Consider the following 14,260-nt stretch of genomic DNA (forward strand, 5'->3'; position numbering starts at 1 on the left):
GTTGATGAGGGGAAAGGTATCAATGTTCCTTAACAAAATGACACTTTAAATCTCTGAAAAAAATTTCTTCCGTTTCACATTTATTGCACCTTGAGATGCTGCACCCCATTTTGTTTATACCAGAAACATTGGAGGCAGATCTTGGTTTACGTATTCACAGCTCACAGTGTGTATGAAATTTTGAGAACAGAAATAATCACTGTTAAAACCATGTACTGACAACAGTGATGGATCTGGAAGTTTAAGAAAGGCTATTTAAACCTGAAACAAAACGTACATCATTAAATTTCAGTTTAGGCCAATAATGTGGGAATTGTATCATAAAACAGTTTAATGTGAATACATCTTCACATCCACAAAACGATAAAATTATTTACAATGTTTTGTTTGCAATTTGGTCACTTTTACATTAGCTGTAGACATCTGCAGATATTCTTCAGTGTAAATAGGTTATGCACCTTATTCAGGCATTTAACGGCAGACTGATTGCACATGTTCCTTCTTATGCAATGGCTCTCACACAGTGTGCTGTGCCACGAGTAAGCACTTTGTCTTTACATTCCCCTTTTAATTTATGGCTCAACAATAACAAAAAAAGAAACCTACAACAACTGTAGCATGTTCACACTTGAACACTGAAAGTATCTGAACAACACAATTTGGTAAAATGTGTGCATTTTTTTTTTAAAAAAAAGGGTCAGATGTGCAGCGATAGATCTAGTTCCTTCAAATGATTGCAGAACTGCCCTGCTCCTAAATCAAGGAAATTATACTGCACACCTAGATTCCCCCCCCCCCCCCCCCCCAAAATCAAGGCACTTTTCTGAGCACTAACAAAAGTTCCTTCCCTTGCCATTATAGCATTATTTCCAACCAGGAAAACCAATTTGTTTGTTGAATGACAATGATAATTTCTGCAAGTTGTTGTTGAATCATGAACATTGTTTACACATATACAGCGTGTTTTAGCCAGCAATATTGTTTCATGGTAGAACAACTCAATTGCCTTCACACACAGAATTGCTACGTACATTCACAGTTTTCAGGGATTGTAATTAGCTTCTCCAGTTGTGCTTTTAAAATTCCAGGATTCCCCCCCAACAGTAAGTGCAAAGCAAAATGTCCTGTGCAGCTACAATGGTTGAAGAGTTATAAACTCCAAAATAGTGAGAATTCTCTCTCATTGTCCATTTTCTTCGGCTGCCTTTTCAGGTATAGCTTCCAGGCTTCGACGAGGTTTTGAAGACTCTGAATTTTCAGATCCTGTCTTATTCAGTCCACATGAAACAGTAGCATAGTGTATTTGCTTTAGGTTCTCCAGTGCCTCATTTTTAGCATATTTGAGAAGATCAGCCTGGCCCTGTTAAGAACAAAAGCAGTCACAACAATCAATAATGAGACCATTTTCCTCTCCTGATTTACTGTAAAATAGCTTTCTAAATGAAGATGAAAACCGGATTACTTTGAGCAAAGACACGTGAAAATACAATACTCGATTGCTTTGTATGTGACTGGTCAAATGAATTAAAGTAGACAAGAATCTTTCCCAGCAAACAATTCTTGGCAATGAACTTTTGCTAGAGTTTTAGCATGCTGGGTGGAATCCAAGAACCAGAGAAAGCAGGAACAATGTTAACATATTGGGCTTTATACTTTTCTATGAAGAAGAAAAACCCTGGGCATACAACTACAGTACCTTTTGAAAAAAGAGACTCTGGACATGGATATATTTACAGTTTTTGATTATTTTCAGGTATTTTATACAGAATTGGCAGCAAAAGTACTGGTTACATACTAGGGCATTAGAAACAATCTTACCACAAAGCTGAACGATTTGTGTAATAAGAATTGCATCTGGACAAGTATTTTAAGAAAATTAGCACACAAGAAAAGTTGGGAACACATATTTTACTAATCTATATTTTACTGAAAGGGATGCTAGAAATACTGCTTTTATTGGCAACTCATGAACTACAGGTAGCACGGTATCAAATTTCTCTCACCAAGATAAGGGCAATGACCCTAAAGGTGCAGTGTTTTGGCAAGCACAAGACCACAAGCATGGCAGAATTCCAGAATTGCATTTCCCTAAGGACTATGCTGTTATCTTTTAAGAAGCAGCCTGGACAATGTAACCATGGTCCAAAAAAGCATGGCAGTTCTTACAGAACTAGGAAAGCTATTAATTATTCACATTTCTATCTAATGACATACACATTTTTATAAATACAAGAGGGCTAAACAGACCAGGCCCCTGGAAACTTGTATTTGGCAGTTAATGTTTGTGCTGTAAGAGAAAACATTAATCTATGGAACTCTGGCTCCAACAGCATCCTTGAGCCTTTCAAAAGAAAATGGTGTTTTGGGGGCAGGGGGAGAAACATCCCCATAAAACAGAAAGTTCACAGAAACTATTCTAGTAGAACAGATGATTCATATATATGTTATCACAAATGTTTCCACAAACGTCAGTACTGTGTACATTCATTTTGAATCTAGTTCACTTAGATTTCAGTTTATGTAGACCTCAGCAAGTCAAAGCTGGCTTTTGCATTTGCTAAATGAAACTGAGTGAAATGTATGCTGTTCACTGAAGTCCTACTGAAAAACAGAGTCAACTAAAATCCCACTGGAAAAAATATTCTAAGATCATCTAAAATTTGCTCATGTAAGTTTCTGGTACCTAAAGTCAGCTCTGACAGGGATGGGTGGATGTATTGATTTCAAATTTAATTGTTTCGTTTTCTAATATTTGCATTTTTTCAAGAACATGTTTGTTCCATGATTTATCCCATTTTTTGTGTTCTTGGCTCCTGCTACATTTCAAGTATTTATTTGGGCACATCACTCTCTCTCAGACTCAGATGGCAATGGCAAACCCCTCTGAAGAAAATTGCCAAGAAAATCCCATGATGCCTTAGTGTTGCCGTAAGTCAGAAGTGACTTGAAGGCACACAACAAGAAACATGCATTCAGAAATAGCATATTTGTCTCGGGCAATAATATATTCTATCCTGATCCAGAAATGCCTGATAGCAGTAGAACTCCCCATATACAGGTTTAAATGACAAAATCTAAAAGAAGCCTACGGCACAGGCATTGGCATGTTGAAACCTATATGGTTCTGTAAGTGTTATCAGACTCTTTCCCTAATTTACAATGGTCCAAAACACACTGCAAAAATAATGCAGTTTGAGACTGCTTTAACTGCCCTGAATCAGTGCTAAAGAAACCTGGAAATGTAGTTTATTGTGGCACCAGAACTCTCTGACAGAGAAGGCTAAATATCTCACATAACTATACTTCCCAGAATCCCCCGTATTGAGCCAGGTCAATTAAAGTGGTCTCAAACTAGATTATTTCTGCAGTATGTTTTGGACCAATAAGATGCATTTTGTGCATTTATTGATATTGAACTCATTTTTATCCTAAGACTGCATTCTCTTCATCACAGTCTCAGTCATGAACATGTATATAATGTAAGTTTTAAAAAATAATCACTCATGGTTTGCCTAGGCAGAACTTTCTCCTTTACAAGACTCAATGAAATCATAGAATTCTCATTCATTTCAAGATATCTTATGAAGAATCCATTTCTAATGTCCTTGTAATACACAGCGGAAAACAGTGATCAGGAAGAATAACATTTCACTGTAGAAAAGATGCACCTGAATTGATTTCTGTGGACTCATTCTAAAACAGATCTTGGCCAGGATGAGATTGCTTTAACTGCCCTGGCTCAATGCTAGGGAATTTGAGAACTGTAGTTTTGTGAGACAATTAGTATACTGTATATATACTGAATACACTTGTGCAACAGCTTCTGCAATAAAGACCTGAGTGGGATAGATGACATTGAGAGGAACTGAAATGAAACTGTATTGGGGGGGGGGGGGGGGGGGGGAGAGAACCCTGAAAGAAATCTTTCAAAAGTGTGTGGGACACAGAAAATGCCATGAAATTTTGTATCATTAAAATATCCACGGTTTAGTGCAGAGCAGAGTTGCTCAACAGGCAAATCTTTATCTGTTTTGGAAAGATGGAATTAGGTGGTAAAATATAGGGAGACAGCTGCAATAACATTATTATCCTTCTTCATTTTGCTGAATGTAAAACATTACAGATGACAAAAACACACAGTATTGCATTTTAATTGTGTATTCCCATATGTGAGGGGGGAAGCTTTATTTGTTACATGATTTTTTATTCAGACAAAATGAAAAGTAAAAAATGTTCTGTAGTTGAGTGTAGAGAAATGGGAAGCAAACATATTCAGTTACTAAAAAAGAAAATACATTAATCTTTTGTGTACCTCATTAAACACTATTGATGAATTTTGAACAAGCAGCAAACCACTTCATTCGCTCTTTCTAACTGCATTAATGTTAATACAGCTGCTCCTTTTCAGAACAATAAACAGATTTCTAATGGCTACAAAGAATCTCTTTGGATTTCTTGTCACCTCACCAAAAATAAAATAAAAATGGTAATCATTATTCCAGGTTTCTGTTCAAAACAATGAGGAATTCTGCCAGCATGTAAATGGGTAGTGTTGTTTTGTTTTTTGTGTTTTTTAAAAAAGAAAACAACACAACAGCAACAAAATATTCAATTGAACTTTGTTTTAAGGAAACAAAAATAAAAGTGCAGTTGTTAATAACCCATCTAGCTCTGCTTTTCCTTTGAATTCTTTAATTAGACCATTGCATTTATTTGAACAAAATGCATATTTAAGTTATATGAAATCACAGAGGTCTCCATAACATCAAAGAAAGCCCTGGGCCCTTTAGCCTAGGTCATCCATTTCAATGTCCACACCTGCAGTCCAGCATCTTTGCCAAGTTTGCAGCTCACAGAGAACTTGCATTGCGACTACCCTCAAATACTCCGATCCCACTCCCGGTTTAGGCAGATGATAATTCAAATAATTTTTTCTCTATCTAAACCCTGGTGTAGGAATTATGAGGCCCTCCAGATGCAGAACTGCAACTCACAGCAGCCCTGGCCAGCTTAGTCAGGAATGCTGCAAGAAAAAGTCCAATAAAATTTGGTGTTCCCCATCATTTCCACCCAGCTAAATCATTTTCAATCTATGCTTCTTTCTTGTTTGTATTCCTTTCAAAATATGGTGATGAAAAAATAGACATTGGTATCCAACGCAAACAGCCTGGGATGAACTGCTGCCCAATGTTTCAATGCTTCATCAAATCACTTAATAAAATACATTTAGTATCAGTGTATTATTAATCATTATCCTTGTGAAATGCATTAAAATTTTACCTTTAAAATTGTAATATTCCAGGTGAAACTCTCCACTGCTTTCTGTAGTTTTCTCTCCTTTAAACCTTCCTTGGCTCCTATACTTTGTAAGTTTTCATGGAACTCCATTGCTGAGGGAAAGGAAAATATTTAAATCCCTTCATTCAACTTTACTTTTTCTGCTAGAACATGACTTAAAAAAAAGGAGTAGACATGGAAATATGTTTTTTAATCACTTGTTCCCAATTTTAGAGTGAGGGATTCCAAAAGAATCATTAGCATAGCAATAGCTTGCTTACCCACTACTCTTCTCAGGAGACTTCCTACCAGTTAACTAGGGCAAGGGAGAAGTGAAAACATGTATGGACTGGAACTAAGTCCTTATTTCAATCCACATCTTGCCCACACAATTGGCACCATTATACCATTATGTCTAAGATGACCACTGGACTTCAGAGGAAGTAACTGAGCATGGAGCATCACGCCATGGTAAGCCAGGCTTTAAAAGAATACAAATGTTTGAATGCTTCCCTTTCACACAATGTTTCTTCACAGGAGGGGGAAAAACCCACCATGACCATGCCTTTGTCCCAACCTGAATTTCATCTAAGAAATGCTTGCATTTTAAGATGCAAATCTTGAAGCTCCTGCATAAGCAAATTTATCTGAGAAATTTCCAGGCAAGCACACAAAACAATAATTTGACACTTACAAAATTTGTCAAAGTTACACTACACATTTCCATCATATTTTGACTTTACGGCACTAGAAGGGGGAGAACTGTCTCGTACAATCTCTCTCTCTTACTCACTCTTTCTCTCTCACACACATGCCTCTTATTTTCTGGTTCTGGAAGTAAAGTGGAACAAAAGTCCAGGATAGCAGCAGGGAGCACTTTGCAAAGAAAGAATTTTGAAGCTCTACAAATTAGAGATAAAATCACTTGTGCTCTGTACTAGGAAAATACAACTGTTACCATCCAGATATTTTTGACTACAACTCCCATAATCCCTGTCTACTGATCTTGCTTCTAACATTAGTGGGAGCACTAATCCAAAACATCTGGAGGAGATAAAGTTGCCTATCCTTGCCATATGCATTTCAGTTACATGTTGGAGAGCCCTTGTTTCAGGCTTCAGAACTCAATTCTTATTCTGTTTGCTGTAAAAGGCAGCAGTAAAAATATTTATTTTCACAGAATAATGCAACAAAAAAAATCCTACAGAAATACCACTGGCCTCAGTTCAGTTATTTTCCTGTGCATACTGTTCCCTCTACAAAAGCACAATTCAGCAGCTGTGGTTACATGCATGGAGGCTCATTCAAATTATCAATGATAGCTCTGATCATGTGAGCAGAGAAAGAAGCATGAAAGCAATCAAATCTAACACCGTGCTCCAGACTTCTGGCCTGCAAGTAGATAACTGACACCATTGTTGAAAATCTCACTAGAGCAACCCGCATTTACCACTGGCTGCTAAATGTAGTTTTTGTGTGGTGGAAATTTATGAGTTTATATGCAATGAACACACACACACATATACAAATAGAAGACTAGATTCTATTTGATCCTTTGTTGACAAAGGCTATCTGTATTAATTGCTAACATACAAGATATCAATGTAAGGCAGGAGGAAAATAATAGAAAAATATTAAGCATCTGAGAATTACATATACAGTCGGCCCTCCACATTTGCAGCTTTGACATTTGCAGCTTTGATTATTTGTAGATTTGATTAATATGTTCCCTCTAGGAATCTCAAAGCTCTCCAGAAAAATTATTCTGGAACTGAACATAGAGTTGCGCTGGATGACCTAGAGATTCTTAGAGAAAATACTTCTCCAGTCATTTGTAGGTCCTCCATCATGATTCTATTCTCAACCTCTGGCAGATCTTGACCACAGAATTCTGCTGGAGGACCTAAAGATTCCAAGACAGCAAATATGAGGGCCCATTATACAGTGCACCCACATCATACGCTGGAAGCCACACCGGAAGAAGCACTGCCACATCCCAGAAAGAGTAATGGGCTTTAATGAGGCTCGAGCATATGAAGAATTTCCCTCACACGGGGGGTCCAGAATGGATCCCCTGCGCAGACCACTGTAGTATGATCAAACTAAAATACAGAACAAAATGCAGAAGAACTAACTACACTGAATTACATTGAATTACTATGTCATGATCATTCCTAAACTCTAGGATACTGACATTAGAAGGCAAAAGGGCAACTTACTTAAGAGAAAACAAAGAAAATAAAAGGATATCTTACACATGAAGCCACCATCAGCTGAAAATTAAAGGTGTTTGATATAAACCATGCAAGATTTTCTGCAGCAGAATGACAACTTGCTTTAATATAATGCATATGAGGGAAGAGGGGGGAGTATATTGTTCTCATTATTGTAAACTCATTAAAATAAACGAGTGATGTATGATTCATCCTACAATAAATTAATTCCATGAGTCATCCTCTGATACTTTCCCCTCAAAACATGAAAACAAAGGCTATTACTCTTAAGTCACTTGTACTGTAACTCTATACATGACTATTGAAAAATGAAGTCCCACTTTGGTTCATTTCCATTTTTGAAATGAAGTTCTACTTAATTTCATGCCAGTGGGTAGGACTGCAGCTATAACACTCTATTAATTGGAAATTAAATCTGTAACCATCTGCAAAATAACTTTAGGCCCCATTTTCTTTAACTCATTCAATTCTTCTTACAGATCACAATAAAATGTCACTATGTAACAGTTTTCAAGAACTCTAATAATAAATTCCCGTTACCTCTTATCAAAAAGCAGATTTGCTAAAACTAATCATAGTACAGGTTGAGTACCCATTATCCAAAATGCTTGGGACCAGAAGTGTTTCATATTTCAGATATTTTCAGATTTTGAAACAACTGTATTTGCATATAGATAATACACAATATACAACACAAATAGTGTAGTACTATATTTGTGAAGGTGGAAACACATGAGAGATGCAAGACTGGCGAGAAATGTGGTTAGAAAGAAATTGAACATATGTGAAATGATGTGAATCCAAGTGTAGTGTTCAGTGTGAATCCATGCCTCCCACCATTTCATAGATGTCCCTCTCTAGCCTTGCATCTCATTTGTTTGGTACCTTTGTTGTGTTTGAGATATGAAGCAGGAGAGAGACTGAGAATCTGAGAGAACAATAAGCAGGAGTGCAGCCGCTGACTCAAAGGTGGAAGTGGATAGTTGGCAGCAAAAAGTTTGAGTTTTTGGATTTCCAGATTATGGATGCACTATCATTCTCCAACTTGATGCCAGTTTTGCAGCTTTATGGTTGTTCAAATGCAGTATTAGCCCTCATAGGTGTCACAAAAATAATTTTCTTCTGTCCTAAAGTCAACATTAAGTATAGAAAATCCACTATGTACCTGACTACATGTACATCAGTAATATCACTAAACTAAGTAGTCCTAACATTCAAGTAAATGTTCTTATAAGTTCACTGTTAATATTCCTAATAAAATAAACATTTATTCTGCTGGACAACATTTTCATGCAGCAGAACCTGCCATAGTAAGTGAAATATGGAATAAGGAGTAGGAGAAGCTGCAGGAGGTTTAATGGAAGACAGGTAAACCAACCAACCTACCTACCTTTTCTTTCTTTCTTTCTTTCTTTCTTTCTTTCTTTCTTTCTTATACCACCTTCTGCTCAATATGAGGCACAAGGTGATTCATAATGTGAGTTAAAACAATGCAGAGTTAAAACAATGGATAATACAAAAATTAAATACAATGAAACAAAACAACCATGCTGAAAATACTGGCCTGAATTCTGTTCATCCTGACTAGAGCAGACCCACTGAAGTCAACGGGATTCACCACTCAACAATTGATTGAGTGGGTCAACTCTAGTTGGGACTCACCAACAAGATAAAGGTAAAAGTTTTCCATAACTAGATTGTCTAGTCTGTAGGGGAGTGGTGCACATCCCCATTACTAAGCCGAAGAGCCAGCAATGTCAAAGACATCTCTGTGATAATGTGGCCAGCATGACTTCACAGAATGCTATTACCTTCCCATTGAAGTGGTGCCTATTTATTTATTTGCAGTTTTACATGCTTTTGAATTGCTAGGTTGGCGGAAGCTAGGACTAGTGATGGGAGCTTACTCCATCACATGGCACTTGGGCCTTGAACTGCTGACCTGCAGATCTTGCAATCATCAGAGTCAGAATCTTAACCTGTATCCCTACAACAGGATGCCAGCCACTAATTTGAAACAGCTTTAAAAGACTATTAAAATGATAAAAAATACAATCAATTAAAAGACCGTCTCCATCAGATAGCTAACACTGAGTAAACAGATGGTCTTCACTTGTTGGTAGAAAGGGGGGAAGGAACCTAGCTTTCTATGGCTCTCAAAACATGGGAGCAGCAGCCACTGACAAGGTTCAATCTATGTCCTTGCCAATATGCCTATTATGGTGATAAGACCATGAAAATCCTGAGGATCTTAAAATTTGGGCAGGCTAACATTAGAAGAGACAGTCTTTAAGGTAGTCTGGATCCAACAGCTATACTAGACTAGCTCCAAGCCATGCCTACAAGTATCTTAAATTTCAGGCATTGGTCTGTTAGTTTGCGAATGAATTCACAGGTCAAAAGACACTATAATAGGAAGAAGTTTTAAGAAATTTTCTCTAGAAATTTAATAACTATTAAAACCAGACAAAGAACGACCACAATAATAACATTAACTAGCATCATATGAAAGAATTTAAGAAAGAAAGAAATGCTAAGATTACTGCTTGGTTTAAATGTGTCAGACAAATTTGTAGTGATAACATAGAAAGTTACAAAAATCTATCTGCAATTCTGGGAGATAGTACACCAGCTGCAAGAAAAAAGGATCTGGTTCAATAAGCAGCAAGGTCTCACTTAAAAACCTCCAGATATGTTTCCCTTAGAACAGCCAGCTCTAGAACTGCAACTCTATTGCAAGGGGAAAATTTTAAAGCAGGAATGATAATCAGATCTAGAACAGAACAGTGAATGTTAGATATAGCATTTCTTTTTACAATTACATCATTTTATACAAATCATCAGTTGATTTACAGCTCTTGTTTTCTGAACTACAGTTCCTCTTGATTCCTAATTGCTAGTCTGTTTATCAGCCAAAAGTGCAATGGTTGAAATTACTAACAGACATCTGTTGATGAAAATTCATTTCTCTTCAACAGTGCGACATAACTGAGCAAACACTGGTTCATACACTAATTTATGCCTACTGAATTCTGATGAATTTAGTCAGGTCTACTTTCTGCCAACTAAACAAGGTGCCTATTAATGACAGGTCTTTTGTTTTACAACACTGTGACTTATACTGTTTGCAATTCCAAACACAAAAACAAAAGCATCTCAGGTTCCTTATAGTGGATGCTAAAGATCTTGTTTTCCTTATCACTGCATCTTTGCTAATGCCAATACAGTGCTGAGAAAGGCAAAACTGACACAAGGCATGAATGATAAATTGCCTTGAGAAGCATACTGTGAGGGCTGCCACTTGGTTAAACAAGCATCACGGCAGGAGGCAAGAAAAATGAGCATAGTTGATAAAATAAAACTGGATTTAAAAAATGCAAATGTTTGAAAGAGAAAGATTTGGTTAATGCAAAGAAGCAGAATAATAGCTCTACACAGAAGGCCTTATCTGGTCAATGATCTGTGTGTCTAATTTTAAAGCATCCAAAAATTACTTCATGTTTTAATATTTTAAACTTTGTGCTGCTTCATATGTCAAACAAAATGAAGTTTTCTATGAACTTTAAACATCAGAAAAATCTGATTTCTTGGTTGTTGGTTTTTTTTTTCAAGGTTTCTTAAGAAAAAATGACTGGATTTTCTCCAACAAACAACTGCGTAGTTATTGTTGTGGGTGGAATCCTAAATCATCAAGAGAGACAGAGAAATGTAGGTCCAAAACATACTGCAGAAATAATCCAGTTTCAAACCGCTCTAACTGTCCTGGCTCAATTCTAGGGTATTCTTGGAACTGTAGTTCCGTGAGACATTTAGCCTTCTTTGTCAGAGAGCTCTGGTGCCACAATAAATTACAATTCCTAGTACTGAGCCAGGGCAGTTAACGTGGTCTCAAACTAGATTATTTCTGCAGTGTGTTTTGGACCATAGAAAATTAGTAGGAACTCCCTTTATTTTATATATTTACCTTAGTATTGCCTCTCTTGATACAGCTGCCATTCCCTCAGTACTGTGACTATGCTATGCAGTTTGATAACTGTGTATTATTATTATTATTATTATTATTATTATTATTATTATTAACCTTTATTTATGAAGCGCTGTAAATTTACACAGCGCTGTACATGCAATCTTTTTAGTTAGACGGTTCCCTGCCCTCGGGCTTACAATCTAAAAAGACATGACACAGAAGGAGAAGGGAGTGGTGACGGGAAAGAGTAAGAGGTCCAGCAGTTCCTCTCAACCTACGAGACCTGGACCAAGGCAGATGGACTGGAGGGAGGGCTTGGCTTCATAATGGAAGGTTAATCTTCATTCAGGGAAAATACATACTCTCAGGTAGGATAATACATATACAATACATAGCAATACAGGAAATGGTTTGATAAACAGGCACTAAAAGAACATCAGATGGTAAGCGACAATTATGCAATGCCTGGGAAGGCTTCTCTGAACAGGATGGTTTTCAACTCCATTTTGAAGCTAGTTAAAGAAGTGATGGCTCTTGCTTGTGGGGGAAGAAGGTTCCAGGAGTGAGGGGCAGGAAGTGAAAAGGGGCGAATCCAGGATGGGGCAGAGGAAATCCTGGGCTGAGACAGGAGCCCAGAACGGAGGGCCCTGGTGGGAAGGTGAGGAGAAAGAAGGTCTGATAAGTAAGGAGGGGCCAGTCCATGGAGGGCTTTAAATGTCGACAGCAGGAGCTTATACTGAATGCGGGAGAGGGAGCCAGTGAAGGGATGCCAACACAGGAGAGATGTGGTCAGAGCGGTGGGTGAAAGTGATAATACGTGCAGCTGAATGCTGGACGGAGGTGAGAAAGAGGAAGCCCAGCCAGGAGGACGTTACAGTAATCAAGTTGGGAGGTCACTAGGGCATGGACCAGGATCTTGGCAGTAGAGGCGGAGAGATATGGTCGGATTTTGGCAATATTGTACAAAAAGAATCTACAAGCCTTGGCTGTGGTCTGGATCTGAGGGATACTAGTATACTAGTACCGTTTGAGTGTATACTAGTACGGTTTGACAAGGTTGCTAATTTAACCAGGTTTTTTTTCTTCATAATATATCATCAAAGATTTGTGATAACAGATGAAACTGCAGAAAGAAACCATACTCTAATGGCCAATCTTTGTGTCAAACAGATACACAACATATATTGCTCACAACAGCTGCCACATAAGTTTATGTTTCAAGCAGCATCTTGTACTGAGAGAAAAGAGCTTTAGTTTAGGGTCAAAAAAATTATTATCCAAGTTTTCACAACAATGAGGTACAGTTATGGTTCTGCAAAAAACCTTTTTGATAGATATATAGCTCTATTTTCTGTTATCTTGCTTTTCAAACACCCCTTCAGTCTGAAATGTGTATACATATGGTATATATATTTCAATGAGAAGATGTCTAAGCCAAAATCTTGCACCTTTTCCTTCCAAAATCTGTAGAGAACTTTAATAAAGGCTAATTACTTATTACTTGCTTGAGCCAAGACTTTGGTAGATTAACAGACCATGTCCAAAGTAACAGATCTTCTTTCTGGGATAAGTAAAGAGACTATACATTTGCTAGTTGTTGGCAGTTTGTAAGGTTATACATTTATTCTGAACTCACAAACTAACTATTTGTGGTCCACCAACACATAGCACCGAAAAGCTTTTCTATATACTCATGTGTATATCAAGACATACATATTTGTGTCTCTGTGTGTATGGATACACACATTTCCCTGTGACAAATCTGTCCAGGTTCAAAGTGCCTTTGTTAGCGCACTGATGAATTCACTAGCTGTAAGCTATATAGGGGACTTGCACTTCTGCTCTTTATAACACTGGTGCTGAAAAAACTTAACATCTCACAGAATATATGCGCACAGAAAGTATTTTCAATAATTATGAGATTTCTTTAGAACATAGGTCCCTTACTCTTCTTTTAAAATATATTTTATAATATGGGATGTAAACTTTAGAGTGCTGAGTCAGTATGTCAATAGAATCATAGAATAATAGAAAGGGACAAACAAACACAGTTGCATAAAAATATGTTAACAATGCTATTGCAATAACACCTAAAATCTTATGGCATTCCCTCTTCTTACCAGACCAGAAATTTTTTTTAGCATGGGGGTGAAACACTTTTCCAGTTAGGAAAAAATTTGCTGAGCTCAAGATTCACCACCTATTTATACTCTTTTCAATGTCAGGAGGGTGTTGAAAGGCAACTTCTGCCACCTGCATATCTACCAAGCATGATAGAGGTTATGACCTTTACAGTATAATCACTAGGTCTGTTGTGGTTTCTGGATTTATGAGCTGTTTGATCAGCCTAGGCTGCAATGATGATATCGCTGGTGTGTCCAAATGTTAACATCTTATTTTTATGCACAAATAGAGCTTGTAAGGTAAAACAGAGGACATGAGGTAAGATACTCACTAGCAGCCATTGGGTAAAGGTTATGAAGACAGCTGCACAGTAATATTTTATGCCTCATGAGCCACAGCAGGCCTTATTTTAATTCTGATCATTCACCATAACAAATTCTAGCAAGTTACCTTGGAGATCCTAAATAGGGCTAAATGCTGAAATATCTCTCACAACCCCTCCCATATAAACACAGAGAAATTTTAATCCTAAACACAGGATGAAAAAGAAACTTGATTTTATTGAAGTTAGTGTTTCATTCTCATACATTAGTGGGACTAGTATGCTGTTCAAATAATTATTCATCCAGTTTCACTGTAATCTTTTATAAAGAAGGAA

At 37.2% G+C, this 14,260-nt stretch overlaps 1 protein-coding gene across 3 annotated transcripts in view; it reads right to left on the reverse strand.

Annotated features, from left to right (window-relative positions):
• Positions 1–797: 797 nt before the first annotated feature.
• The window catches only part of PLCL2 (phospholipase C like 2), an 81,370-nt gene continuing 67,907 nt past the window's right edge, over positions 798–14,260 (reverse strand). For 2 of the 3 annotated variants that reach the window (XM_089532970.1, XM_089532971.1), the window contains exons 5-6: positions 5,281–5,390; positions 798–1,360 (exon numbers count right to left, since the gene is read on the reverse strand). In XM_089532970.1, the coding sequence (XP_089389096.1) occupies positions 1,181–1,360; positions 5,281–5,390 (290 nt within the window). In that variant the 3' untranslated portion in view covers positions 798–1,180. Of the gene's footprint in view, positions 1,361–5,280; positions 5,391–14,260 lie in introns of those variants that run through there. The other variant, XM_089532969.1, reaches the window with a different exon arrangement.

This window comes from Sceloporus occidentalis, unplaced genomic scaffold, assembly GCF_023333645.1.
Source record: "Sceloporus occidentalis isolate IW3139 unplaced genomic scaffold, rSceOcc1.0.p SCAF_7, whole genome shotgun sequence".
Taxonomy (NCBI): Eukaryota; Metazoa; Chordata; class Lepidosauria; order Squamata; family Phrynosomatidae; genus Sceloporus; species Sceloporus occidentalis.